This window comes from Lynx rufus, unplaced genomic scaffold, assembly GCF_022079265.1.
Source record: "Lynx rufus isolate CCGP_SWC_20201006 ecotype Redwood Valley unplaced genomic scaffold, mLynRuf1.p SCAF_9, whole genome shotgun sequence".
Taxonomy (NCBI): Eukaryota; Metazoa; Chordata; class Mammalia; order Carnivora; family Felidae; genus Lynx; species Lynx rufus.
In genome coordinates, this window is record NW_025814897.1 from 109,468,309 (window position 1) to 109,496,306 (window position 27,998).

Genomic DNA, 27,998 nt, shown 5'->3' on the forward strand with positions numbered 1-27,998 from the left:
AACAGAAAAAGTTGATTCTCTGCTCGTCTTGAGTTCCATTTTATTTAAAAAAATTTTTTGAGTTTAGGGGTGCCTGGGTGGCTCAGCTAACTAAGCATCCAACTTCCGCTCAGGTCATGATCTCACAGTTCGTGAGTTTGAGCCCCGTGTCGGACTCTGTGCTGACAGCGCAGAACCTGGAGCTTGCTTTGGATTCTGTGTCTCCCTCTGTCTCCGTCCCTCGCCTGTTCATTCTCTCTCTCCCTCTCTCTCTCTCCTGAGAGAGAGTCCCAAGTAGGCTCTACGCTGTCAGAGCAAGCCCACGTAGGCCTCAATCTTACGAACTGTGAGATCACGACCTGATCCTAAATCAGGAGTTGGACCTTAACCAACTGAACCACCCAGGTGCTCCTGGAGTTTCATTTTAAAGTGCTGGAGGGGGCATCTGGGTGGCTCAGTCAGTTGAGCATCCAGCTTCAGCTCAGGTCATGATCTCACCGTTTGTGAGTTCGAGCCCCGCATCAGTCTCACTGCTGTCAGCACAGAGCCTGCTTCGGGTCCTCCATCCCCCCTCTCCCCTCAAAAATAAATAAACATTGAAGTGCTGGATGTCTTGCTGTGCTGAAGAACACCAGGGGCGGGGAATGGACTTTATCCGAGACAGGGTGTCTTCTCCTTGTGGGGAGGACCCGTAGTGAAGTTGGTGACTCAAAAGGGGGAGTTGAGTACCTCCTTGCTAGTGTGATCCTCCATCTAGCCCCCGCTCAGCCTGAAGTGTTCCCCTCTACCCAGCTCCAGTCCCTCCTTCAGTTTACATGTCCCACTCCAGTTCCAATGTCTCCCCATGAGCCCTATGAGGCCCATGAACCCTATCTGCCTTGCCCACCTATGTCCCCAAATTAGAGACGACGTTCAGTACGTGGGGCTGAATTGAATGGAAAAGAATGATTTGGATTTTCTCAAAGGAAAAATAAGTCGAGCTGAGGTGGCCAGTCTGCACCAGTGAGCCCAGTCAAGAGGTTGTTGAGAATTGTAAGCCTCTGGGAAGGGCGGTGGAGGAGCTTGATTGAGCCTGGGCCCCTTCCTCATGGGGACAGTCACAGCTGCTATTCTTGGGCATCTGCCTCATCCTCAAACGTGGGAAATCTGGCTTTCAATGACTGACAACCAACCTGTACCTTTTGAAAGTATTTTATTAAAAAAAAAAAAAAAAGAAAGAAAGAAAGAAGGAAGGAAAGAAAAAAAGAGAAAGAAAACCCAACCAAACAAAAAACCCAACCCAAGAACTCTTGGTTCTGGGAGTCTGGGAGCAGCTTAGGTCTTTGGGGAGGGTGGAACCTGGAAGACAGATGGTGTGTGGGGGGGTCTCTGACCCCTGAGAGGAAGAGCAGCCCGGGAAGCTGACAAAGCAGCCTTTCCCGGGGCTCAGTCTCCCTCTGAGGCCTGGGCTCACCCACTTGAAAAAAGACAGGTGGGGCTCAACCCACAGAAGGCGGCAGGGTGGGCAGTTCTGGTCAGGCCTCAGACCTCTTGTCAAAGTTACCAACCAGTTAGGGAGGAGAAGAGGGTGGCCCGGGGCTCGATCGGGCCTATCAGCACCCACCACGAAGATGGGGTTCAACCCACCCTAGGGAGGCAGGCTCAGGTTGGGAGACAAGGCCCCTGTACTGAGCAGAAGAGGCCCCGATGAGGCGGATGGCCCGGGGGCAGTCCCAGGCAGGACTCCGGACGGGCAGGGTAAGATCCAGACTCTTGAGAGCTCAGTGGCCCTGGAGGCCGCGGGGCAGCGCCCGGATGGGCCGCGGCGGGGGATTGTCCAGGACCGGTTCCGGCCGGGCCCGCACGCCGCCCCGGCGCTTTTGCTTGCGCAGCAGGTAGCTCGAGTACTGCACCTCGGGCATGGCCAGCTTGAGGCAGGTCTCGGTGGCTGGACCGGCGCCGCCGCTGGGCAGGTCGTAGCCCATGATGTCCACCTTGCGGCTGGGCTGCCACGGCTGCAGCTGCTTGGTGCGGATCTGCGCGGCGGGCCGCAGCACGGGCTCCGCGCCGAAGCAGCGCCGCAGCAGGCGTTCGCGGGCCTCGCGCAGCTCGCGCGCCTCGCGCTCCACGCACGCGCGGCCGGCGCTGGCCACGCGGCGCCAGAACGTGGCGTTGAAGTGGTCGTAGAGGCCCGCGTCGAGCGCGTTCCAGGTGCGCGCGGCCCGCGCGAGCGCCGCGGGGATGGCGGCGAGGCGCGAGCTGGCGGCGCGCGCGTTCAGCTTGGCGTAGAGCACGTCGTCCAGGTCCCAGGCCAGCAGGCGCCGCAGCAGGACCAGCGACTCGTCGAAGTACTCGGCGATCATGACGAGCGAGAAGACCTCCTCCACCTGGCGGATGAGGCCGGCCAGGTAGGCGGCGTCATCGCGCGGGCTGCGCTCGTTGTCGCCGCCCAGGTCGTAGGCCAGCGTGTTGTGCGCGAACATGGCGAAGTGCTCGCCCGCGCGGTAGTAGGCCTCGGGCGCGCGCAGGAAGGCCTCGAGCGACGCGTTGGGCACGCGCCGGAAGGCCGGGCAGTACTGGTTGTAGTAGCTGAAGAGCGACTCGAACATGGCGGCCGGCTCGCGCAGGATGGTGACGTAGACGGTGCCGGGCGGCATGAGGCGCTCGAGCTCGGCGCGGTCGAAGCGCAGGTGGCTGGCTAGCACGTGCGGTGGCCGCGTGGCTGGGTGCACGAAGTGTGCCGAGAAGTTGCGCGGGTAGCAGAACTGGTGCTCGCAGCTCGGGTGCGGCAGGGCCACCGTCAGGTTGTGGCGCTCGGCGAATCGGAACAGGATGTTCTGGACAGTCGTGCCCGCAGTCTTGTGCGTCTTCAGGAAGGCCACAGTCATGTGCTTGGGGCGGGGCGGTGAGTCCCGCAGAGGCGGGCAGCTCAGAGGAAACAGCTTGGGGTACCTGCAGAGTTCGGGAGGTGTGCGGGGGAGGGGGGGCGGGGGTGGAGGGTGTGAGAGGGATGCTTCTCGACCCCTGCCCCTCCCCAAGGATGGTGAGACGGGCCACAGAATGGTCCAACCCGGACTATACCCATGAACCAGTAGAGGGATATGCCAGGCGGCCTTTAGTATGACGTCACCCCAGTGATCCCTGCTGGCCTCTGGGTATTCACGCCCTTGTGTATTTCCCTCCCCATGAGTATGAGCGGGACTTGATGCTGCTCGGGAATAGAAGAGGGCAGAAATGATGGGATGCCACTCCTGAGATTACATTATAAAAAGACAATGGCTTCTATCTTGGTCTCTCTGCCTCTCTCTGGGATGACTCACGCAAGGAGAAGCAAACTGCCATACTGTAAGCAGCTGTATGGGGAGGCACCAGGCGACAACAGTCCCTGAGGAACCGGGCCTCATTCTTTCAGCCTGCTTGAAGAACTGAATATTGCCAGCAACCACATGAACGAGCTTGGAAGGGGAGCATTTCCAATCAGACCTTCAGATGAGACTGCATCCCTAGCAGCCAGCTTGATTGCAATGCCATGTGACCTTGAGCCAGAGGAACCCAGGTAATCCACACCTGGATTCCTGGCCCACAGAAGCAAGATAATAAGTGTTTTTTAAAATTATTTTTAAAGTTTTATTCATTTATTTTGAGAGAGACTGAGAGAACATGAGTGGGGGAGAGGCAGAGAGAGGTAGAAAGAGAGAATCCCAAGCAGGCTCTGCACTTTGAGCACAGAGCCTGATGCAGGGCTTGAACCCATGAACCCGTGAGATCATGACCTGAGCTGAAATCAAGAGTCCAACGCTTAACTGACTGAGCCACCCAGATGCCCCAAGATAATAAGTGTTTGAGGTTTTCAGGTGCTAAGTTTTGAGGTAATTGGGTTACACAGAAACAACTAATATAAGGACAGAGGCCCTTGGAGATCTTTGAGAAAGTCTCCTCTACACATGTACAAACTGAGGACCAGAAGGAGAAAACTCATTTACATTGTCTGGCAACTAAATCAAGTCACCATATTCTCTTGTTCTCTAGCTTTTTTCTCATTTTTACTCTTTGGCTTCTCATCTTGTAGGTGAGTGGCACGGGCTTTGAGGCAATCTATTTGATTTGTGATTCTGTTAGATTCTCTGGAGCCTCATTCATTCAATAAGTTTTTTTTTTTTTTTGAGCATCTACTATATGCCAGGCACTGTTCTAGGTTCAAGAAATATGCTAGTAGTATAAAAACCAGACAACAATCCTAGCCTTCATGAAGCTTTCATTTGTTTCCTTATTCCTGAAACAAGGGTGTTTGGGATGACAGGTGACCTGTAAATTCCCTGCATATTGAGTTACTATTGTTTCTTTTCTATCCTAAGCATCATGTAATGAGGAGAACCCTAAGCAGCTCTGAGAACACCACTGAGATTTCCTATCTGTGGCCCATTTGGGCTCAGGATAATATCTACACAGATGCCCTACCAAAAGACCATTAAATCATCCAACAAAAACTGGGCCTATTCACACCATTCTTCTGGGCAGACCATGTAGAAAATGGGAATGAGGCCCTGAAGGGTGCAGGGACTTGGTGGGTTCACACAGTGAATCATGGAGCAGGGTAAGGGCTACTGCTAGTCATCACGTATCCTGTATCACGGTGACTAACTGGGTCACCCGTAGCATCATCCCCATTTTGTAGATGAGGGAACAGGCTCAGAAAAGTGAGGGGATTTGCCCAGCACAGCAGAAGTAATGAGAAGTTGTTTGCAGTCCTCTGGGGAGGCGCTCAGAATGTGATGCCACGGGAAGCATTTGGACGGGATTAGAATCCCAGTTTAAGTCACTAACTCTAGGACTTCAAGCAACCTTTCAGTGAAGACCAGTGCCTGCCCAAGCAGGTTGTGTGGATCTAAAGAGAATATATAGAAAGCACAACTAGAATAGAGGGAAGGAGGGGCGCCTGGCTGGCTCAGTCAGTGGAGCATGCGACACTCGTCTTTGGGGTCGTGAGTTCAAGCCTCATGTTGGGCATAGAGCCCATTAAAAAAAAATAAGTTTAGAAAAATGGAAGGAACAAAGCCCAGCAGAAGACAGACCCTTCCGGCAGATAGAAGGAGTAGGAAGGAGAGTTCCCAATTCCGTTGCCCACCAGGCAAGAATGCAGCTCCCCTGGGTCCCGCCCATGCAGTGAGGCCCTGCCCCCTTACCAGCTGAGCTGTGCCCCCTGGTGGATGAGGAGGCTTAAGGTGCTGCACCCTAGCACCAGCAGCAGGATTTTTCTGCGGCTCATCATCTTGGAGGCCTGCTGCAGGTGCTGGAGGATGGGTGGCATGATGGGGTACCCACCCCTGGACCAGCCGGGACCTCGCTATCCAGGACTCCCTTCGCCAGCACTCATGGGGGCTCCTGGGGCTCTGGTAGCAGGGCCAGTATTCCTGAGAGGCCTGGCAGGAGAAGGAGGCAAACAGGTTTGCGGCGGGCAGAGGAGATGGACTGTGGGCCCCAGCAAGACTGGTGCAAAGGAGAGCTCCAAAGGGTGGGGTGCGCAGAGAAGCCAGAGAAGATCGGATTCCTACCTCCCGTTTCCAAGACCCTATCTCCGCACCCTCTAGATAACTTAGTCTTGGGTGGAATTACAGGCTCTGGGGTGTGGCCAGCCCTTCAAGCGGTAGCCACTCCTCCCTGGAGCCCTGTCTCAGCTTCTCGGCCTGGCCCTAATTCGTCTTTGTCTTGTGGTTATTTGTTTCTGTCTGCCCGCCCCCAGTAGACTTGCCTTAGCACCAGTGCTTGGCTTAAAGCACAGAAGTCTCAATTCAAGGTTTCCCTCCTCCAGGATTCCTTGCCTGACTGCTTCAGCCAAGAGTTGGTCTTGACTCCCCAGAGACCGAGCTCCTCAGAAACCACTGACTGGACCTATATCTTCTCGAGTCTCTTGACATCCGTAAGGCATCGATACTGCAGGCTTACTATATGTACCACACTAGTACATACTTAATGCCGTTTAATCCCCACCACACCCTAACACAGGCATTATTCCCCATTTTATAGACAAGGAAACTGAGGCTCTATGACATGGTGCTACTTGTCCCTGGTCACACAGTTGTTGGCAGAATCAGGATTCAGACCTGTTCTTTCTGGTTCCAAAGCCCATCCTTCTAGATGCAATGTGTGCTGCTTCCACAGAACACGGATTTCTCCATCCCTGCTCTGGACTCTGGTAGTTCTACGTGTTTCTCAGCCCCGAGCCTTCCTAGCTGGGCTCCTGCCCTGAGGGCCCAAGACCAATAAATCCATGAGAGAAAGAAAGGAAGGACTTGAAATCCCAGAACCCTATCTGGATTCCATCCCTAGACACCTGAAACCTTGGCCACTTTGTCAGCTGACTCTGCAGTGAGAGGTGCCTGGCCAAGGCCATGACATGGCAGCCAGGGAGAGGGGAAAGGGGGGGGGTGTGGGGAATACAGAGGGGCTCCTGCTTGTTTCCCCGCTGAGATTCTCCAGAAGAAGATGGGCCTCCATCCCAGGTGAGTGGCAGGAGTGAGAGGCAGAAGCAGGGAGGGCCTGTTTTCCAGCCAGTCACCTGTCTCTGCACAAATGCCTTGGCTCAAGGGCAGCCTGGCCTTTGGCAGTCCTGGTGGAAAGACAGCTTCAGCAGCAATGTCTGTCTCCCCACTAGGGTGGTGTCTGTGTCTCAGGGGCCTTAGTCTCCAGGTCTGGGTTCAGCGTCAGCCTCACATTCACACCTCTCGAAAGGGGAGAGGGAGCCTGGAACCCTATGGGCATTTGCACGTATGTGGAACTAGGACACCTGGGTCCCAGGAGGGATGAGGTAACGTAAAAACTTTTGACCATCACTTCCTGCTGGGGCGTAGAGCTTGGTTTCTAGTTCCTCTTCTTTACCACTACCTTCCCCTCTCCTCTCATTAATCCTGGATTACATTTAAACCTGCTCGGGTGGAATGATGTGATGGTTAGGCCTTTCCTTTCTCTCCAGGCTGCATCACCTGGTTTCCTCCACCAGCCTGCAGACAGACTTAATCTGCCTGGAGCCGAGGGGGGTGAAGGGTCCACCACAGAGGGCAGCCAAGGGCATAGCAGAGAAAGCCTAAGGCCCTGCTGTCTTTTCAAGGATTGTTAAGGGCAGAGAAGGGCTGGCTATGCGAGGGTGAGGAAGCCTACAAGGGAAGTCAGAGCCTGTGGCCTCTGCCACTCGTCTTGCCTAGAGGATTTGGTGACAAGATGGGAGTTTCCCAAGGGGGCAAAGTGGGAAGTCAACCTATTCACATCACTGCTAAAGTCGCTAAAACTATTCTATTTTCAGAGGACTCTGGGTCAGCCAAGGAGGTCAAGCCCAGAGAGAGCGCTGCGGGGACTTTCCCTGGGAAGTGCTTCAAGCAGGCCACACAGAGAAGGACAACAGGGTGCTTGGTGGTCTCCTCCGTCCCACTCCCCTCCATGTCTTAGCCCTGGGGACCCAGCCAGCCAGACCCTCGTCTAAGGTCCCCTTGAAATAGGGCATCGTTAGCGCAAGAACTTCATGGACACCACCTCTAAGGTGGGCACCGGTTTCTGCTTGGCCACCACCAGTGTCGGGACGCTCACTACCTTCAGATACAGCCCGGTCCGTTTCTGAGCAGCCTCAGCTGTTCAAAAGTTGTTTCTGGGACAGCTAGGATCAGCCTGCCACTATGAGTGCCCTGCTCAGCCTGTCCCCTTCCACCTTCCATCTATATGATTGCTAGTGTTGCTGTCCTAGACCACATGGATCATTTTTCTCCATGACAGACCTTCAGGTATTTGAAAGCAGTAACCTTGTCTCCTCTGGGTGGGCACTCGGCCAGGCTAAACATTCCAGGTCCTCAGAGAGGGTGCTGCTTGGACACTGGAAGCGGCCTCCCTTCCCTTGCCAGGTTCTCTCCATGATGCCTCCTCTGGAGATGGAGTCAGGGCACTGGCACCCGGGGAGGGGGCTGGCCAGGGCTGGATCTAACCTCTGTAATCTCCAGGCTGGTGTGGGGTGGGTGGTGGTCTCCTGGGGCCCTGGCTCCTGCCCCTTGTATTCTTCAAACTCCTCTGCCTCCCCTGTGTCTTCTCCATGGAGAGAGTTTCCCTCAGCCGTCCCAGACAGGTCAGGATGCCCAGCCTCATCAGAATATCAGTGCTAATTTTAGTCAGAACAATTTACCTCAGGCTGCTGCCTGGTTTTGCAAATTGCTTTCCTTTCTCCAGGGAACCAAAGGAAAAAATGGTATAGCTAGGCAGAGCTTTGAAAACGGGCTTGGACACCCACCCACTCCCAAATGAGCCCTTTTCTCTCTCCCCTCCAGCTCTAGGGCCAATATGGGTGCTCTTAGAGGGGGAGGGTGTCCCAGCTTGGACCACCAGCCCTGACCATCGGGTGACCTGGAGACTCCGTCCTTACTAGAGCACGGCACAGCCCGGTGAGCAGGGAAACTGCCCAGGGCACTAGAGAGGAAGGGGCTGAGTGAGGGCTGAGGGGGTTGCCGATTAGTGGCTCAGGAGATCAAATATCTTTCCACCTCTCTCTTTTCCTGCCTTTTTCCTCCCAGCCTGCTGCCAGGTCCTCCCCAGCCCCCTCTCCTTGCCATCCACCCCCACGTCATCCCTGCCTCCAAATTCCCTTCATCCTTCTCTCTCCATCACTACCGCCCCTTCAGCCCCCATTCCCTCAATTTCATCCCCACCTACCCCAGGGATCCGGTCACTAGGATCTGGTCACCACAGGGGATAGGCCAGACTCGCCCTCTCACCCCGGCTTCTCTCGTTCCCCAGGGGGGTAGAGCGCCCCCCGCCCCCATGCTCTCCAGGCACCAGGCCCCCGCGACACTCTCCTGCCCACCCCTCGTCCCCTGTCCCGGCCCGGTCCACCCCAGTCCCCCTGCCCCACGCCGGCCACTGCAGTACTTACGCCGCGGGCTCTGCCTCCGGCCCGGGTTTGGGGTGGTCGCCGCTATCTCTAAACCCTTGTCCCGAGATCCAATGCGGATCGCAGGGCGCCGGGGACCCTGAGCGCCGAGCGCCGGTTCGCTCTCCTCTCCGAGCCTGGATGGGATCAGGTGGCGACTCCGCTCTCCTCTCAGCTCTGCCCGCCGTCCGCCCCCCCATCGCACACCGGAGGCGGGGCGGGGGCGGGGGCCGGCAGCGTGCAGGGGAGGGGGAGGGGAAGGGGAGCGGGAAGAGGAGGGGGCGGCTCTGACTTGAGGGCTGCCCAGGAACAATCTCCGGGTGGCGTCTTCGGATGCGGGCATCGCCCGGCAGCCTTGCAGAGAGGTTCAGCAATGTGGCCAGCGTCTTGCCCTCACTCTACAGAAGGGGAAACTGAGGCCTGGAAGGTATCTGGATACTCTGGCATTGCTGGGCATTCCTGGGCTCTATTGGGCGACCTTGGCCTGGTGGGTCCTAGGGGAGTTAGAGACACGGGTACCTTTACCAGCATCCACATACTCCCTCCCTCCTCTGTCCACCTCCAGCAGAGAAGCACAGCTTCAGCCTGGGGGCTGGTCCCATTTGCCCTCCCACCCCTGAAGACCCTTTCCTTCCAGCCCCTGAGGCAATCCCCTTGCTGCTGACCCACTCCTACCCTATAGCAGGACTCCAGACTCACTTGTTCCTGACCAGAGCCTTAGCACTTTGTACTGGGAATCTGAGAACCCAAGTTCAACCCTTGTTGAACTTAAGACCCAGAGTCAAGAGCCAACTCCGTGGGCCTGGATACTTTCAGCTCTAGGATAGAGAGCTGTTCTTGGAGCTGCTCGGAGACTGCAGAGGTGATATGTGTGAAGGCTCTGTGTAAACTCCTGTGTGTCTGTGTGTGGGCGTACCCGGGTGCGGGAGGGGGTGGTCCTGAATTTTCTACTCCCTTCTTAGACCCTAACTCCTACCACTTGGAGCTGGGCAGCAGCACCTCTCAAAGTCATGGCAGATACCAACAGCCCTACATTTAGTTCATTGGTTCTCATGGACTTCGGCTTTCTCCTACCCTCTTGACCTGTTAGGGCAAGAGCCTGGAGCTGGGACAGCCAGCCAAACTGGGACTGGAAGGAATTGGATTCCATTCTAGCCCCACACAGGTAGCTATTGTGCGAGGATCCTTGTTAAGAGAGTGAAGGGAATGGGGACTCTCGGAATCAGGAGAACTGCTTGTGGTCCCAGTTTGGCCTGTTGGGAATGTCAACTTCTCTCTGCCCCTCAGTGACCGCCTCTGCACAATGGGAGGTTCTGTCCTGCCTGGGTCCCAGAGCTGTTATAATGAGGTCCCACTTGTCCCTTTCTGGCCATAGCTACATTACCTCCTCACTTACCAGACTTCAGTTTATCTTGTCTCAGAGACCTCTATCACCGTCCCCAGCACATAAACATGTCTAGGGCCCTTCGGCCTCAGGTGACCTGCGAGCAGCTCTCCAGTTACGGGAAGCAGAAAGATGCTTCCTTTGGGTCAGAATGGCTCTACCTGAGTGGGCTGACATGCTGGAGGGGAGAATACCACTGGTACTTCTTCTGCCCTTTCTGGGTTTGGCTTTTCCTTTGGGAGTGTCAGGAGACTGGGGTGGTGATGGTGATTTTAAGAGGAAGGATCAAGGCTTGGACAGGAGGAAAGAGAATTTCCTATCCAGGGCTAGGATGTGAGCAACCTTCCTGGCTCAGTCCTTTTCTGTTTCTCTTGAACCCACCTTCCCTAGACTTGGCACCCCATTATTTTTTTCCTCGCCCTCAGCTACTTCTCTTGGGGGGGGGTCGGTCAATGACATGGAGCATGCTAGAAAGAAGATATGGAGGGTGTGGGTGTGGGGGGAAAATGAGACCATTTTATTTGAGTTTTCCAGCTCACTCGCCCAACACCACACACTCACACAGGCAGTGAGCCTGTCAGTGAGAGGGCAGGGCTAAAATGGGAAGGGGACCTTCAGAGCTAGTGGTGGAGGTGAGGACAGAAACTGAATTGACTGACAGATTAGGATAAGGGAAGGTGGGAGCTGGACAGGCAGGGGGCATCTGCACATTCCTCCCTCAGACGCACAGGCCACTGGTGGTGGCAGGGTGGGTAAGTGAGGCAGCGTCGACTCCTCTGGTAGGCCGGTGGGGATGAGGGGACAAAGTCCTCAGTTCATTTTCGGGACTAAAAATTACGCAAATCCTGTTGCCCAAAAGACCGTTTCGGTCCCCCCCCCCCCCCATCAATCATTACGATGCAGCTCTTGAACGCCAGATGTTGCGAGATAGCAAAAGGACGAAGTCCCTGATCGCGTTCTTGCGGAGGAGGTGGAGAAAAGGGGGCGAGGCTTTAAAACAAATGGTAGATGTTTGTACATGTTGTGGGAGCTCCAAGGAAGGAAAGGAAAGCGGGAGAAAGCTTAACGGAGACATTTGAGCGGAACTGGAGAAAGCTTAACGGAGACATTTGAGCGGAACTGATAGGTGGAAAAAGGGGCTTTACTGTGGCCCTTCCCCCAGGTCGGCAGCTGGAGCTCAGCCCGCTTCTTTCCCGGCTCCGATCCTCTTTCAGCCCATTCATCCCTCCGTGGGCCGGGGGTGGGCGGGCAGACAATCAGATACTGTTTTATCACAGGCATCGGCTGCAACCTCCCGCTTGGCGCCCGCAACCCGGCGGCCGCCAGGGAATGAGTCCTTTAGGACTCCCTAAGGAACTTAAGCGTCCGGGCCTCTCGCGCCTGAGCTCGGAGTCGGGCCGGAAGGCTGATCTGCGCTTGGGCGGGTCAGACGCAGATAGCACGCCTTTGGGCGGGGTCATCTTCGTCCATAGCCCCGCCCTCGCTCCAGCTCCAGTGTTCTCCGTGCTTCAGCTCTGATCCATCCTCCCGGAGTCGGACCCTCAGAAAACGGGACCCGAGTACTACGACTCCCAGAAGACTTCGCGGCCAGGCCGCCTGGGGACCTGGGGATCCGAAGGGGCCTGCCAACCCTCCCCCGGACGTGACGTAAGACGCTGCCGGAATTTCCGGGAAGTGGGCACCAGGTCTGGCCCGAACTTCCGGGTTGGTCGCGCGCCTTCCTGCGGCTAAGATGGCGGCCGAGCATCCCGAGCCTCCCAAAGGAGAGTTGCAGCTGCCGCCGCCGCCACCTCCTGGGCATTATGGCGCTTGGGCTGCCCAGGAGCTTCAGGCCAAACTGGCAGAGATCGGAGCTCCGATCCAGGGTAAGGAGATCGGGAGGTCAAAAGACGGGGCAGCGTAGGCCTAGGGAGAAGCGGAGCTTGGTTACCCCGGAGACCCGGAGGCGGTGGGGAGGGGCGGAGGCGGACCGCTGGGGCTCGACTGGGTCAGGCGGGCCTGCTCGGCCTGACCTACCCCATTGATCCTTTGCTTTGCCCAGCAGGGAGTCGCGAGGAGCTGGTGGAGCGGCTGCAGACCTACACTCGCCAGGTAAGTGTTGGCGGCGGGACGTGGGGTTAGGCCGTTTCTGGAGGCCTTCGCGATCCGTCATGACTCGGTCTTAGTTTCTTACGTACCAAAACACAGTAAGCAAGGGCTCTCTGTTTTTGCCTGTTCTTGTCATTATCTGACGAGTTGTAATCGTTTCTGTATATATATTAGTTCTCTTCAGTACCTAGCCCAAGCTCTGTCAGACAGGCGCTGGTTAAATTTTGTCGAATGAATGGGAGTGAATGTCGTTTTATGGAACAGCTCTTCTTGGACTGACCTGGAGTTCTTTCTCTTTTGCAGACTGGCATCGTGCTGAATCGGCCGGTTCTGAGAGGTGAAGATGGGGACAAAGCAGCTCCTCCTCCCATGTCGGCACAGGTAAGGAGGTTGTTCTGCTTTATAAGATGCCTTCTGTTCAGGTAGCCCCTCTCACATTAAGTGTATTGCGGACGCAACTAACAGATTGGGCAGAGAGGTAATGCAAAGACAGTTGGGAGCTCTTTAGTTTTCCGTTGGTCATGATCCTCGCCTCCTTCCTTAATCAATGTCTGTTTCTCCAAAGTCTGTCTGTCTTTTAAGATCCCAGCTTAAATAGTCTGGAAGCCAGACTTGATCCTCCTTCTACTGGAAATAACTCTTTTTTGCCTTTCCAGGACACAGTTCTTGTTTTATTTAACGAGACATTACGGCTCACTCCCTGATTTGGTTTCATATCCTTTACATTCAGTGAGTCATTGGGACACACTGGCTCCTGTGTTAAGTCTTCTCAACTTCCATGTCCTTTCTGAGCCAGGATGTGACTTTTTCTCTAGGACAGTGGCTCTGACGGGTTTTGTTGACTTTTGTGTGTGGGATGAGGAGTTCCCAGGTGGACTTCAGAGGTGTTCTTGAATCTCCTGAAATTGTGTGCAAAATTTGTGTTCATGTTTTTCTGGGGAGAGAGTCTATAGCTTTCGTTGGTTGGTGTCCCAAAGTTAGCATCTTGTTTTGCCGATACTGCTATAGGGTATTCTCTTTTTGAGCACAAGAACTGTTTGTTATTTGACTTTGAATCCCAGCACCTGGCTCACAGTGGATCCCCGGCAAATATCTGCAGTAGAGAAATGTTTCCTAGTTGATGTTCACATTTTTTCCCACAGCTCTCTGGGATTCCCATGCCGCCGCCACCCATGGGACTCCCCCCTCTGCAACCTCCTCCGCCACCCCCACCACCTCCGCCAGGCCTTGGCCTTGGCTTTCCTATGGCAGTTGGACCTCGCCCACCAAACTTGGGACCCCCGCCTCCTCTCCGGGTGGGTGAGCCCGTGGCTCTGTCAGAGGAGGAGCGGCTAAAGCTGGCGCAGCAGCAGGCGGCATTGCTGATGCAGCAAGAGGAGCGTGCCAAGCAGGTGGGACAGGGGTCAGCTTGGGCCTGGGTCTCCTCAGGGTCCTAAAGGGGAAATGGAGCCTCAGAGAGAGTTGGATCCTGGGGCCAACTCCTCGGGGCAGGTCTGGACCAAAGACTAGAACGTAGACCCTAGCCTGGAAGAACCCCAGGAAGCAGAGCTGTGGCAGTGTGGCCCGTGGGGTGGTGGTGCCGATGTAACCTTGTTCTGTTTTTTAAGCAGGGAGATCATTCGCTGAAGGAACATGAGCTGTTGGAGCAGCAGAAGCGGGTAATGCCCCCCAACCTTTGGCCCCATGGTCCAGTCCACTGGCTGTCACTTTAGTGCTTAGTGTCCAGAACATGATGCACCATTCAGATTTTCCGTGGAGGTCATCTCATCCTTAAGTTCTAGTATCTCCCAGATAATCCCATCTTTTCTGGAGCCCAGGAGTTGATCAACTACAGACTGTGATCTGTTTTTGTAGGGCTTGGGAGTTAAGAGTGGTTTTTATCTTCTTTCTTTTTATTTACTTATTTATTTACTTATTATTAAAAAAATTTTTTTTTTAAGTTTATTTATTTTGAGAGAGAGAGAGACTAATGGAGGGACAGAGAAAGACAGAGAATCCCAAGCAGTCTCTGCTCAGTCAGCACAGAGCCCGACACAGGGCTTGAACTCATGAAACTTGAGATCATGACTTGAGCCGAAATCAAGAGTCAGTGGCCAAACTGACTAAGCCACCCACTTGCCCCTCTTTTTTTTTTTTTTTAAAGTTTATTTACTTTGAGGGAAAGAGAGCATGTGCATGTGGGTGGGGAGGTGCAGAGACAGAGAGAGAGAGAGAGAGAGAGAGCCACCCACTTGCCCCTCTTTTTTTTTTTTTTAAAGTTTATTTACTTTGAGGGAAAGAGAGCATGTGCATGTGGGTGGGGAGGTGCAGAGACAGAGAGAGAGAGAGAGAGAGAGAGAGAAAATATCAAGCAGGCTCCATGCTGCCAGTGCGGAGCCCAACATGGGGCTCGATCCCACAAACTGTGAGACTATGACCTGAGCCGAAATCAAGAGTTGGACTCTCAACCGACTGAGCCACCCACCAAGAATGGCTTATCTGTCTTTAATTTTTTTTTTTTATGTTTGTTTATTTTTGAGAGTGCCAATGGGGCAGGGGCAGAGAGGGGGATGGAGGATCCACAGGGGGCTCTGTGCTGACAGCAGTGAGCCCGATGTGGGGCTCGAACTCTTGAAATGTAAGATCGTGACCTGAGCTGAAGGTGAGTGCTCAACTGACTGAACCACCCAGGTGCCCCAGCTTATGTATCTTTAAAGGATTATTTTAAAAAAAAAGGAAACAAATCAGGAATATACTGTAGTCTTTTCAACAGTCCTTATAGCCTAAGATATTTACTATCTAGCCTATTACAGAAAAAAGTTTGCTAATCTCTATTAGTTCTATGTGATGTCGTTTTTGGTACCTTGGGGAGGACTTTGGGTTAATTTTGCCATTTATTCGTATTTAGACTGTGGTAGGTGTAAGTTAGGGAATGATACATAAGACATTCAGTCCCAGAGATGGATTTTATCAGTTGTTCCCAGTGGGTTACTGCGAGTATTAGAAAGTAAGCATTAATAGGAGTGAATGTGGAATTGTTTACAAAGTGCTCTTTTTCCCTAGATTGTGCTAGATCTTGAGGAGCAGGTATAAGAAAAATATTTATTGTTCCTTAAAGATAACTTAATGCCTTAGGGCACATGCGTGGCTCAGTTGGTTAACTGTCCACCTCTTGGTTTCAGCTCAGGTCATGATCTCACAGTTTGGGAGGTTGAACCCCGAGTTAAGCTGTGCACTGACAGCAAGGAGTCTGCTTGGGCTTCTCTGTCCTCCTCTCTCTGCTCCTCCCCCACTAGTACTCTTGCGCGTGCTCGTGTGTGCTCTTTCTCTTTCCTTCTCAAAATAAAAAAGAATAACTTCTTGGGGGAAAAAACCATTGTTAGAAAGTAGAAGATAGTGTGCAGCTATCTAAGTTCTCTTAGGAGAAGTGTTAAGTGTTAAGCTAAGTGTTAAGTTCTCTTTTAGGAACCAGGAGTTTCCTGGGCTGTTTTTTTGTTTGTTTGTTTGTTTTTGTTTTTTTATTTCCAGGGGTTTCCTTTTCTGACGGGAGGGGAGGCCTCCTCCATTGGGATCAGTAGTCTAGAAAGGTGCAGGTGGTGAGGATGTCCAAACTCAGATGTACCTGATTATTCTCCATGGGCCTGTTACTTGACTTAAAGAATCCACTTGCCAGAGGCTGTCTGTTCGATGGATTTCCAAGCTGTGTCTTCACTCCCATGTCTCTGGCAGGCAGCTGTGCTCCTGGAGCAAGAACGGCAGCAGGAGATTGCAAAGATGGGCACCCCAGTCCCTCGGCCCCCACAAGACATGGGTCAGATTGGTGTTCGCACTCCTCTGGGTCCTCGAGGTAAGACCTTGGAAATGGAAGGGAAGGGAAAGGAACACAATCGAAAACTCTTGCACGTAAGTACGTACCCCGTAAAGTGCATATATTGTAAGTGTACAGTCCAGTGAATTGTTTAAAACTGACCGCTCATGCAACCGGCACCTGGCTGGACCAAGAACCAAAATATTACTAGCACCCCAAAAGCTCTCACTGGCTCCCTGTCAGCCCCTCCCCCCTAAGGGTGGCTATCACACCTTTAGCAAAGAAGATAATTTTTTTAATGTTTATTTTTGAGAGAGAGAGAGCTCACACTTGAATGAGTGGGAGAGGGGCAGAGAGAATCCTAAGCAGGCTCTGTGCTGTCAGCACAGAGCGCGATGTGGGGCCCGAACTCATGAACCATGAGATCATGACCTGAGCCGAATCAAAAGTTGGATGCTTAACCAACTGAACTGCTCGGGTGGCCCCAAAGAAGGTAATTTTTAAAATGGGTGTTTTGTCTCTTTTGACCTTGCATTTCTTTCTTCTCACAGTTGCTGCTCCGGTGGGCCCCACTCCCACTGTTTTGCCCATGGGGGCCCCAGTTCCCCGGCCTCGTGGTCCCCCGCCACCCCCTGGAGATGAGAATAGAGAGGTGAGATTGGTGATTTCTTTCTAGGGACAGGAGAGGGTGGTTTAGGAGAATTCTGGGAGATGGGAGGACTTCTGGAGCGGGAGGGTGAAGGAGGAAGCCATGCTTCGTTAAAGCATATCAAGATATGGCAGGAAATAGGGCCGGGAGACATTTCTGGGGCAGAGGTTCACTCTGAGGGGAGCTGAGGGATGATTTGACGCAGTCAGTGTTGCTGTCTGCTGTTGACATCCCCTGGCTGGCAGCCTTTCTGGTACAAGAGGCGGAAATCCTGGGATCATCCCCTCTGCCTGGGTTGTCTGTTGCAGATGGATGACCCCTCTGTGGGACCCAAGATCCCCCAGGCTTTGGAAAAGATCCTGCAGCTGAAGGAGAGCCGCCAGGAAGAGATGAACTCTCAGCAGGGTGAGTGTGTTTTGTCCCACGGACTGCAGGGACAGAGAGGCTGCGGCCGAGTCTGCATTCTTCCATCCCTTCTCCAAGGAGGGTTTGAGAGAGAAACTGGCTCTCGGTAAAGAGGAGTTACTGCGGGCGAGTGGCAGGGTACCAGTGTGGGGAGTCTGATAGCCACCTTCCTCCCTTACAGAGGAAGAGGAAATGGAAACGGACACTCGCTCGTCCCTGGGCCAGTCAGCGTCAGAGACTGAGGAGGACACAGTGTCTGTATCCAAGAAAGAGGTATGGGATGGAGCTGAGTCTGGAAGGAACGTCAGGAGACAGTATTTGGGCACTAAAGTAACACCAGTTCTAAGTGATCAATGTGTAGTAGCTGCTATTTTGTGCCAGTTTCTGTCCTACACATTTTAGGGATTTTTTTTTTTTCATTTAATTGCCGTAAATCTTTGGAGTGCAGAGTACTGTGCATGCCTTTGTTTTATAGCTGCAAAAACTGAGGTTCTGAGAGGTGCAGCAATTTACTGAAAGGCACACAGCTTGAGAGGGGCAGAACTTTGGAGCCTGACTTCAAGGCCTCTTTTCTTAGCTCTTTGGGGAAATTGGATGAGGAAATTAGGCAGCAGGCATGGTACTTGGATTCTCTGACCCAGTTGGTTTTCCTTATTTTGGCAGAAAAATCGGAAACGTCGGAACCGAAAGAAGAAGAAAAAGCCCCAGCGGGTTCGGGGGGCGTCCTCTGAGAGCTCTGGGGACCGAGAGAAAGAATCAACCCGGTCCCGTGGCTCTGACTCCCCGGCAGCTGATGTTGAAATTGAGTACGTGACCGAAGAACCTGAGATTTATGAGCCCAACTTCATCTTCTTCAAGAGGATTTTTGAGGCTTTCAAGGTACAAGGAGCAGCATACTCTGAAGGGGCAAAGCTGAGCGGGGAAGGGGCAGGGATGGGGAAAGACGGTAAGGAGGGCATCTTTACAGCGCTGGGTTCAAGAACTAGGGAGAGACACAGCTGGGGTTTCCGTGGTGTCTGTCTCCTCAGCTCACTGATGATGTGAAGAAGGAGAAAGAGAAGGAGCCAGAGAAACTTGACAAACTGGAGAACTCTGCAGCCCCTAAGAAGAAGGGCTTTGAGGAGGAGCACAAGGACAGTGACGACGATAGCAGTGATGATGAACAGGTGAGGCCCCCTCCGCTGTCGGGGAGATAGGGACTTGAGATGGCTGAGATGCAACCCGTGAGGGACCATGGTGAACTCTTGGAAAGGAGAATCCCTCTGGGGTGAGCTGGGCAGTGTGATTCGCTCCTAGTAGTCCTGCTCAAAAGAAGTGATGGTTTTGTTCTAGGAGAAGAAGCCCGAGGCCCCCAAGTTGTCCAAGAAAAAGTTGCGCCGAATGAATCGCTTCACTGTGGCTGAACTCAAGCAGGTGAGACCCTAGATGATCCAGCAGAGCCCGGAGCCTGGCCGGGAGACCCCGTGAGGAGCTCCTAGAAATCCACAGGGGTTTTCTTTGGGGGATAGGGAGGAGGGTTTTGAAGGAGGCCTGGCTGACTTAGGTATGTGTCCTTTGAAGAAGAGAAAGTTAGAAAGTTTTCGATTTGAGAGGTTGGGGCTTTCTAGCGGCACGTTGCTATGGTTTCCAGCTCGTGGCTCGGCCTGACGTTGTGGAGATGCATGATGTCACCGCACAGGACCCCAAGCTCTTGGTTCACCTCAAGGCCACCAGGAATTCTGTGCCTGTGCCACGCCACTGGTGTTTTAAGCGCAAGTACCTACAAGGCAAACGAGGCATTGAGAAGCCTCCCTTCGAGCTGCCAGACTTCATCAAACGCACAGGCATCCAGGAGATGCGGGAGGCCTTGCAGGAGAAGGTAAGGGACGGGGCAGGGCTCAGATTTGCCCTGCAGGATCCACATCCTTAATATCAGCCTGTTTGAAAATCAGGAATCTTGTTCCCCAAACCCATCTACTTCTTAACTGTCTAATTATCCGTTCTCCAGAAGTCAGCGCTGCATATGACACAGGATGAGAGGGAAAGACATCAATTCGTGAAGGGTAGACAGAGCTTGCCTCAGGGTTCCGAGCTAGGTGTCCGTCTTGTCTCCTCGTTCGTCCCCTGCCTGCACTACCAGCTCTTTGAGCTGTCTGCACACAGTGACTCCTTTTCCTGCAGGCTGCCTTTGGCTGTGTCCACCGTTTTCTGTTACCAATGTGAGCCTGATATGTTTTGTGGCTAGAGATCCATGGCAGCTGTGTAACTTCTTAGATCCAAGTTTTTAAATTAAATTAAATTATCTACCTTGAGTAGCTAATACTTATGTGTACTGCAAAAAATTCAGGAGGTACAGAAGTACGCGATGAAAACTGCCTCCCAGTTAGACTGCGGTCACCTAGTTCTCTCCGGAGGCAGCTAATGAGGTCAGTCTCTTGATCAGATGGCTTAAAAGAATATTTATTGACATTCGTAGCCAAGGATGATTTTATATGATACATCGGTTTTGCGCAATATGGATTATGTAAGTTTGAGAGGTTTGAACGGGAAGGATTTTGGTGACTTGTGGAATGACACAAATGAGGTTTTTCTTTATTTCTTTGGAAGTGTCAAACTTGGTGAATACCTTTCATGACCTATCTTCTGCCACTCTCCGCAGGAAGAACAGAAGACCATGAAGTCCAAAATGAGAGAGAAGGTTCGGCCCAAGATGGGGAAGATTGACATTGACTACCAGAAACTGCACGATGCTTTCTTCAAGTGGCAGACCAAGCCCAAACTGACCATCCACGGGGACCTATACTATGAGGTTCGGGTGTGGGGGCTGGGGAGCAAAGGCTGGGCCGTTGGTCATGGCTGTGTGACTCTTGGTTGGGAAGGCTTTCTAAGCTGGTGCAGTGGCTCCTACTCTCAGCCTTAGAATTGTTCATTAACTCCCCTTGGATGGAGTAGAATTTGAAATCTTAAAATGAGGTGGTTTTTTGGGAGGAGAGATCCAGACCATGTCTTTAAAAAGTGGTAATTGGTTAGGGACAGAGGGGCCAAGTGGTGGATGCTTGTATAAAACAGTTAGGACTGAGGGTGGGAGAAAAGTTTTTATTTTTTTCCTGATCCTTGAAATAGTAGTCACCGTGATATTAGGGAATTTTCGAGGTGGAAGGATCTTGGAGATGATCTTGTCGAGTGCCCTCATTTTACAGAGGAGAAAGCAGGCCCTAAATCTGGCCATGTTTTTCTAGTGGGTTAATGTCAGCACTGGAAATCTTGATTCTCCCCCTCCTTCCTGGCCTTTCTTTTTCCTACGTTAGCCAGGGAAAGGAGTGCTGAGAATCGACAGGCACTAAGCAGCCCTCAGTGGGATTTTGTATCTGGTGTGGATTGGGACTTCTCATCTTTGTTCTCTTGTCCTCTTGCCATTGAACTCCCGGTGTGTGTCTGGCATTGATAATACAGCGTGCTCTGCTTTTTTTCTCAGGGGAAGGAGTTTGAAACACGACTGAAGGAGAAGAAGCCAGGAGATCTGTCTGATGAGCTGAGGATTTCCTTGGGGATGCCAGTAGGACCAGTGAGTGCCAGTTAACCTTGACTGGGGAAGCCAAGAAGAGGGTGGGAATTAGGGCAGAAGGGAGACAAAGGACAGGGTTGGGCAGATGATATCCTGTTCTCTTTTTCCTGCAGAATGCCCACAAGGTCCCTCCCCCGTGGCTGATTGCCATGCAGCGATATGGACCACCCCCGTCGTACCCCAACCTGAAAATTCCTGGGCTGAACTCCCCCATCCCCGAGGTGAATACTGTCCTTTCTTTCATTTTTAGCTGCCCCTGCTTGTTAACTAGAGGATGATGTAGTTTTCCTTCTCTCATCCCACCATGTCTCTCTTTCTCTTTTTTCTTCCCCCAAAAAGGGTAATAGTTTTTGTTTTTCAAAAAATCTGACATGCTCGTCATAAAATAGTTAATTAGATTTAACAAGTTCAAAGATGAAAATAAATCACCCATAATTTCATCACTCGGAAATAGTCAAGATTTAAAATTTGGCAAATGTGTTTCTGATACATACATTGATAGAAATAATTTTATCTCAAGAATGGCATTAAGTTTTCATTTTTAAACATGAAGCGTTAAATTAAAACAATTTTAATGGGGTGCCTGGGTGGCTCAGTTGGTTAAGCACCGAGTTCGGCTCAGGTCATGATCTCACGGTTTGTGGGTTCGAGCCCTGCATTGGGCTGTGTGCTGACAGCTCAGAGCCTGGAGCCTGCTTTGCATTCTGTGTCTCCCTCTCTGTGTCTGCCCCTCCCCCGCTCGTGCTTTGTTTCTCTCTGTCTCTCAAAAATAAATAAACGTAAAAATTTTAATAGATAGCAAACTCATTAAAGTGAAAACAAGGAATTGTTAAACTTCAGATAAAAACTTCTGCCTCGGCTCAGTCGGTTAAGCATCCGACTTCAGCTCAGGTTATGATCTCACGGTTCGTGAGCTCGAGCGTCGCAGCTCGAGCCTTGAGCTCTGTGCTGACAGCTGAGAGCCTGGAGCCTGCTTCAGATTCTGTGTCTCCATCTGTCTCTGTCCTCCCTGCTTGTGCTCTGTTTCTCTCTCAAAAATAAACGAACATTTAAAGAAATTTCTGTTTATCTATCTTTAGAGAGAAAGAGGGAGAGCACGTGAGAGCCCAGGAGAGGGGAAAAGGGAGAGAGAATTTTCAAAGTTAGGAAAAAATCAGGAAGAAGTTAGAGTTCTGTTTTTTAAAGTACTTTTTTTAGTTTGAGACAGCATGGGCTCTACCCTGAAGGCTGAGGTTATTAGTCTACTTTCTGCTTCCCATCTTCCCATCCTATTGCCTCTGGATTTTTGTTGCTTATTACTTTTGCTTTATAATGCTTTATGATGTTTAATTCTTCTCTGAAATCATAGTTTCCAGAGTTACCGAGTGCTAGTTTCTATTCTTTGTAGTGTGACTTTTCTCCAGGGCTTCAGAGCTCCAGGGTTTTGGAGCTTAGGAGCAGAACTGACTTGCATTTCCTGTCTCGCAGAGCTGTTCCTTTGGGTACCACGCTGGTGGCTGGGGCAAACCCCCAGTAGACGAGACTGGGAAACCACTCTACGGTGATGTGTTCGGAACCAATGCTGCCGAATTTCAGGTATAGACCATGACTGTCTTACTTGAGGTCATGAAGTTTAGAGACAGTTGGTTTATAGATTCATTATCAGGGAGGAGCTGGGTGTTCTGAAGTTTCAAAGTCTGAAAAAGGGTATACATTTCCTGAGATGTGTTGCAGGCTCTCCACTAGACTATGAGCTCTCCTTAGGCGGAGGCTATTGTCTGTCTGTTTACTTTTATATTCTTTGAGTTTGCAACAGCTTGACACATGATAGGCTTATAGTAAACATTTGCTGAATGAACGAATGATCTCTTTCAGACCAAGACCGAGGAGGAAGAGATTGATAGGACCCCTTGGGGGGAGCTGGAGCCATCCGATGAGGAGTCTTCGGAAGAAGAGGAAGAGGAAGAAAGTGATGAAGATAAACCAGATGAGACAGGCTTTATTACCCCTGCAGACAGGTGGGGAGAGCAGGGTCTGTCTCTAAAGTAGTCCGGCATTGCGGGCCTTCTCCTTACTTCAGAGCTTGTTTCTGTCTTCACAGTGGCCTCATCACTCCTGGAGGGTTCTCGTCAGTGCCGGCTGGCATGGAGACCCCTGAGCTCATCGAGCTGAGGAAGAAGAAGATTGAGGAAGCGATGGACGGGTGAGGGAGCCAGGCAGGGCTGAGAGGGAAGGACTTTTCCCTTCAGCCTCTGGGTTGGCCAGCTGACTTTCCCCCGCTTTCCTTCCCTTGTGAATCAGTTATTGAACACCAGGCACTGCTCTAGGCAGTGAAAAACGCTTGGTAAGCAGTTCATTAGAGAACAAGGTAATTTCAGGTGGAGATAGGATGGTGTAGCAAAGTAAGCTAGGTAATGGGATGTAGAGAGATTTGGGGGGTGGGGAGGTCTTTGGGAAAGCCTTGGTGAGGTATTTGAGCTGAGAGCTGAATGTTAGGAAAGAGCCAGCCACAGGGTGATCTGGGGCAGGAGGAACCAGAAGTGCCTAAGACAGGCATGGGTTTCACATGGTCCTGCCATGGAACTTTTCTTATTAGGGACATAAATGTGTAGGATTGTCCAGTCTTCTTGGTGAGTTGGCCCCTTTTCCATGAGATAATCTTCTTTTCTGCCCGTACAGTTCTTTGTTCCATCTTCCCATTTTCCTATGTTTTAGATTGATAGAATATTAAAAACATTTTTTTTTAATGTTTATTTATTTTTGAGAGCAAGAGAGAGGGAATGGAGAGGGAGACACAGAATTTAAGCAGACTCCAGGCTCTGAGCTGTCAGCACAGAGCCTGACATGGGGCTTGAACTCGTGAACTGCGAGATCATGACATGAGCTGAAGTTGGATGCTTAACCGACTGAGCCACCCTGGCGCCTCAATAGAACATTTTTTATGACTCCATTTTATCTCTTTTGTTGACTTACTAACTGTAAAGCTCTGTTTTGTTATTTTTAGCGGTTGCTGTAGGGTTTATAATATCCATCCTTATCACAGTCTGCCTTCAAGTGATATGCCACTTCTGGAGAGTAGCAAGCACCTAACAACAGCACACTTCTATTTCTCTCTTCCCAACCTTTGTACTGTTGTCACGCTTTTTACTGTTACATGGTATAAATCCTACACTGTGGTTATTTTCGTTTAAAAGGTCAGTTATCTTTTTTTTTAAGTTATCTTTTAGAGAGATTTACATAATTAGTCATATATTAAGCTATGTAATTGCCATTTTCAGTGATCTTTCATTTCTTTGTGTACAAAGGCTTCCTTCAGCATTTCTTGTGTGGCTGCTGGTCATGAATTCTTTCAAGTGTTGGCAGTCTCAAAACTTCTTCACTTGTCCTTTTGAAAGATTTTTTTTTTTTTAAGTGTTTATTTTTGAGAGAGAGACAGATAGAGCCTGAGTGGAGGAGGGGCAGAGAGTGAGGGAGACACAGAATCCAAAGCAGGCTCCAGGCTCTGTGCTGTCAACACAGAGCCCGATATGGGGCTTGAACTCACGAACTGTGAGATCATGACTTGAGCTGAAGTCGGATGCTTAACTGACTGAGCCACCCAGGCGCCCCAGAATTTTTTTTTTTAATGTTTATTTTTGAGAGAGACAGAACAGAGGGCGAGCAGGGGGAGGGGCAGAGAAAGGGAGATGCAGATTCTGAAGCAGGCTCCAGGCTCTGAGCTGTCAGCACAGAGCCCTTTGTGGGGGCTCATATCCATGAACTGTGAAATAATGACCTGAGCCTAAGTCAGAGGCTTAACTGACTGAGCCACCCAGGTACTCCTCAAAGATTTTTGGAAGGTTTTGGCCAGGTATAGGATTCTAGGTTGACAGCGTTTTATTAAATTTTTTGTTTCTTTCAGTATTTTAAAGATGTTGCTGTGGTGACTTTCTTGCATTGTTTCTGATGAGAAGTCTGTTTTCCTTCCTTCTTTTTTTTTAAGATTTTTTTTTAATTTTAATTTTTTAAAATTTACATCCAAATTACTTGGCATATAGTGAAACAATGAAGTCCTCATATGAGTGAAGTCATATGATTTTTGTCTTTCTCTGACTAATTTCACTTAGCATAATACCCTCCAGTTCCATCCACGTGGTTACAAATGGCAAGATGTCATTCTTTTTGATTGCCGAGCAATACTCCATCGTCTATATATCCCACATCTTCTTTATCCATTCATCCATCGATGGGCATTTGGGCTCTTTCCATACTTTGCCTATTGTTGGTAGTGCTGCTATAAACATGGGGGTGCATGTATCCCTTCGAAACAGCACCCCTGTGTCCCGTGGATAAATGCCTCGTAGTGCAATTGCTGGGTCGTAGGGTAGTTCTATTTTTAGTTTTTTGAGGAACCTCCACACTGTTTTCCAGAGTGGCTGCACCAGCTCGCATTCCCATTCCTTCCTTTATTCTGTATATAATGTGTCCTTTTATCTCTGGCAGCTTTTAAGATTTTCTCTTTCCCCATTTTGAACAATTTAATTCTGTGTGGTATGGTGTAGTTTCTTCATGTTTCTTTGTGCGGGGTTAGGTAAGTATCTTGCGTTTGTGAGTTAATCATTTTTATGAATTTTGGAAAAAATCTGATTATTTCTACAAATATATTTTCTGTTCCCTTTGCTTTCTCCTCCCCTTTGGCAAGTCCAATTATACGTGTATTAGGTCTGTTTGAAGTTGCCCTCCTGCTCATGAATGCTCTGCTCATTTCAAAATACCCCTTTTCTCTTTGTATTTCATTTTAGAAAATTTCTATTCCTGTTTCTTCAAGTTTTTTTCCGTGGGTTCTAATCTGACAGTAATCCCATCCAGTGTCGTTTTCATCTCTAGCTGTATGATTTGGATCTTTTCATATGTTCTGGGTGTCTATTTTTGAACCAGATGGCAGGCAGTTATAATAACATGCTGGTTCTGGGTTGATTTAAATTGATTAATTATTTTCCTCATTAAGGATTGTGTTTTCTGCTGCTGCTCATGCTTGTTTACTTTTGTTTGAAGGCCAGACTTGGTGAAATTTACCTTGTTGGGCCCAGGGTTCTTTTGTATCTTTTTTTTTTTTTTTTTTTTACTTAAAAAAATTTTTTTTAATGTTTTGGGGGGGGGCAGAGAAAGGGGGAGATACAGAATCCTAAGCAGGCTCCAGGCTCTGAGCTGTCAGCATAGAGCCTCAGGTGGGGCTCGAACTCATGAATGGTGAGATCATGACCTGAGCTGAAATCGGACGCTTAACTGACTCAGCCACCCAGGCGCCCCTCTTTTGTATTTCTACAAATCTTCAGCTTTGTTCAGGAACACCGTCAGGGTACTTGGAAACAGTTTGATTATCTCAAGTCTTGCTTTTCAGGTGGGTGGTTCTTTCCCTGGCTCTGGTACTTTCCTCACACAGAGTACTCCCTTGAGTACTTGAGGAGGGCCCTCTTTAGGTCTCTTGAGTTCTCAAGTCTCTGTGCTGCTGTCTCTTCCCTAAGACTCTGTCCTGTGATCTCTAGCTGCCTAGGCCTTTGTGGACTTTGGGGTTCATCCCTTCAACTCATGAAGTCCTCTGGGCTCTACATGGGTTCCCCCTCCTCGTTTCATGGCCTGCAGACTCTCTCACTGCAGTAGACAGGGCAACTGAAGGACGCACCTCATTTGTTTCCTGTCTCTCCTGAGTCGCTCCCCTTTGTTACCCCATGTCCTTTGTTTCTTGTGTTCTGCCCATTTTTTGGTTGTTTCAGGTGGGAGGGTAAATCTGGTCCCTGTTACTCCTTCTCCAGAAGCAGAAGTCTCAGGCTTTGCATATTCAAGGAAGAAAAGAAAGAAGGGTACTATGGTTGGAGTATAGGGAACAAGGATTAGGTAAGACTGGCTTGGATGGTTCTTGCACCCTAGGAAGTACTGGAAGTTTAAGTTCTCTGTGTTAGAACCCCAGGTACAACTTTGGGCAGGAGCTCTTGTAGTGTCTTCTCTCCTGCCATCTTCTGTGTACCAGAGTTGTTTCAGAAACTTTAAGCCTGACCCTTAGCCCTTCTTCACGTGTGGGAATCTTGGACTCTGATCTCTAAACTTGGTTCAGGGGATCCCTTAACTCAGTCTCTGTTTTCCTTCCAGGCTGTATTTCCTAGAATCAGTGCCATCCCACCCCTCTCCCCACTGACACAATCCTTTCTTCTTGTGGGTCTCCATGACCTGCAGAGGCGGCCTAGGCATTGTTTTTCCTCTGGGTGTCTTGGAATCTCTTCTGGGAGCTGGGTGGAGGTGCTGCTCATGTTCTTTTTGCTTCCTCTTCTGGAAACCCTTTTATCCCTTCCTTTTTCGGCCTGATCCCATTGTCCTCTGTAGAAGTGAGACACCTCAGCTGTTCACTGTGTTACCAGAGAAGAGAACGGCCACTGTTGGGGGAGCCATGATGGGATCAACCCATATCTATGACATGTCCACAGTGAGTATTCTTTTGGGGGCTGGAAAAGGGGGCGGAAACTAAGTCTTCTAAGCCTTTCTGTAGGTGACAAGACTCTGATCCCTTTTCTAGGTTATGAGCCGGAAGGGCCCAGCTCCTGAGCTGCAAGGTGTGGAAGTGGCCCTAGCACCTGAAGAGTTGGAGCTGGATCCCATGGCCATGACCCAGAAGTATGAGGAGCATGTGCGGGAGCAGCAGGCACAGGTGGAGAAGGAAGACTTCAGTGACATGGTGGCTGAGCATGCTGCCAAACAGAAGGTAGGAGGTCACAGGGGAACCCAGCTGGGTGTGAGCCAGGAACTAGGTACCAGGGACTCCTTTTTCAGTGGAGTGGTGTCCTCTCTGCTGCCCTGAGCTTCCCTGGTGCTGGAAACCTTAGAAATCCTCTGGTGGGCTGCCCTCTTTAAGGATGATGAAACTAAGGCACAGGGAGGGGAGCTCATCCAAGTCTGAGAATCCAGTTTTAGCACTTTTTTCCACAGATCTGTGTGGCTGAGTCAGGCTGCCCACCCTTGTCTTGGGGATCAGTGGGTTGTTTCACTTGTTGTAACCTGTTTCTCTTTCTCTCCTCCAGCAAAAGAAACGGAAAGCTCAGCCCCAGGACAGCCGCGGGGGCAGCAAGAAATACAAGGAGTTCAAATTTTAGGTCCCCCTCGCATACCTGGCCCTCCTTTCAGCTCTTTGTCTGGATGCTTGGGCTTCACACATGGTCCCCGAGAGCCAGCTCTCCCACAGTTCCCAAGGGCTTGTCATTTCATGTTCTTATTTTAGATCTGTTTTGTAAATAAAGCTGTTTCCCAAGGAAAGAGATGCATATGTAACACTTC

The 27,998-nt window shown here is 50.9% G+C and overlaps 2 protein-coding genes across 3 annotated transcripts; one reads left to right on the forward strand and one right to left on the reverse strand.

The window, feature by feature from the left end:
• Positions 1-1,739: 1,739 nt before the first annotated feature.
• GAL3ST3 (galactose-3-O-sulfotransferase 3) lies at positions 1,740-5,266 on the reverse strand. Its single transcript, XM_047070326.1, has 2 exons — positions 5,142-5,266; positions 1,740-2,910 (listed from the first exon to the last, which is right to left on the reverse strand). The coding sequence occupies exons 1-2, from the start codon at positions 5,264-5,266 to the stop codon at positions 1,740-1,742; spliced, it is 1,296 nt and encodes a 431-aa protein (XP_046926282.1).
• Positions 5,267-11,961: 6,695 nt separating this feature from the next.
• Positions 11,962-27,992, forward strand: SF3B2 (splicing factor 3b subunit 2). 2 transcript variants are annotated; one of them, XM_047070747.1, is made up of 22 exons: positions 11,962-12,109; positions 12,289-12,335; positions 12,636-12,713; positions 13,475-13,723; positions 13,940-13,990; positions 16,041-16,158; positions 16,671-16,771; positions 17,077-17,173; positions 17,355-17,446; positions 17,837-18,052; positions 18,202-18,339; positions 18,506-18,586; positions 18,804-19,031; positions 19,812-19,961; positions 20,628-20,717; positions 20,831-20,938; positions 22,185-22,292; positions 22,572-22,714; positions 22,798-22,899; positions 27,054-27,153; positions 27,244-27,429; positions 27,746-27,992. In XM_047070747.1, exons 1-22 carry the CDS (start codon positions 11,977-11,979, stop codon positions 27,815-27,817), a joined length of 2,688 nt encoding a protein of 895 aa, XP_046926703.1. In that variant the 5' UTR covers positions 11,962-11,976; the 3' UTR covers positions 27,818-27,992. The 2 variants fall into 2 exon arrangements, with proteins under 2 accessions (XP_046926703.1, XP_046926704.1); XM_047070748.1 differs by having other exon boundaries at positions 13,943-13,990.
• Positions 27,993-27,998: the final 6 nt, after the last annotated feature.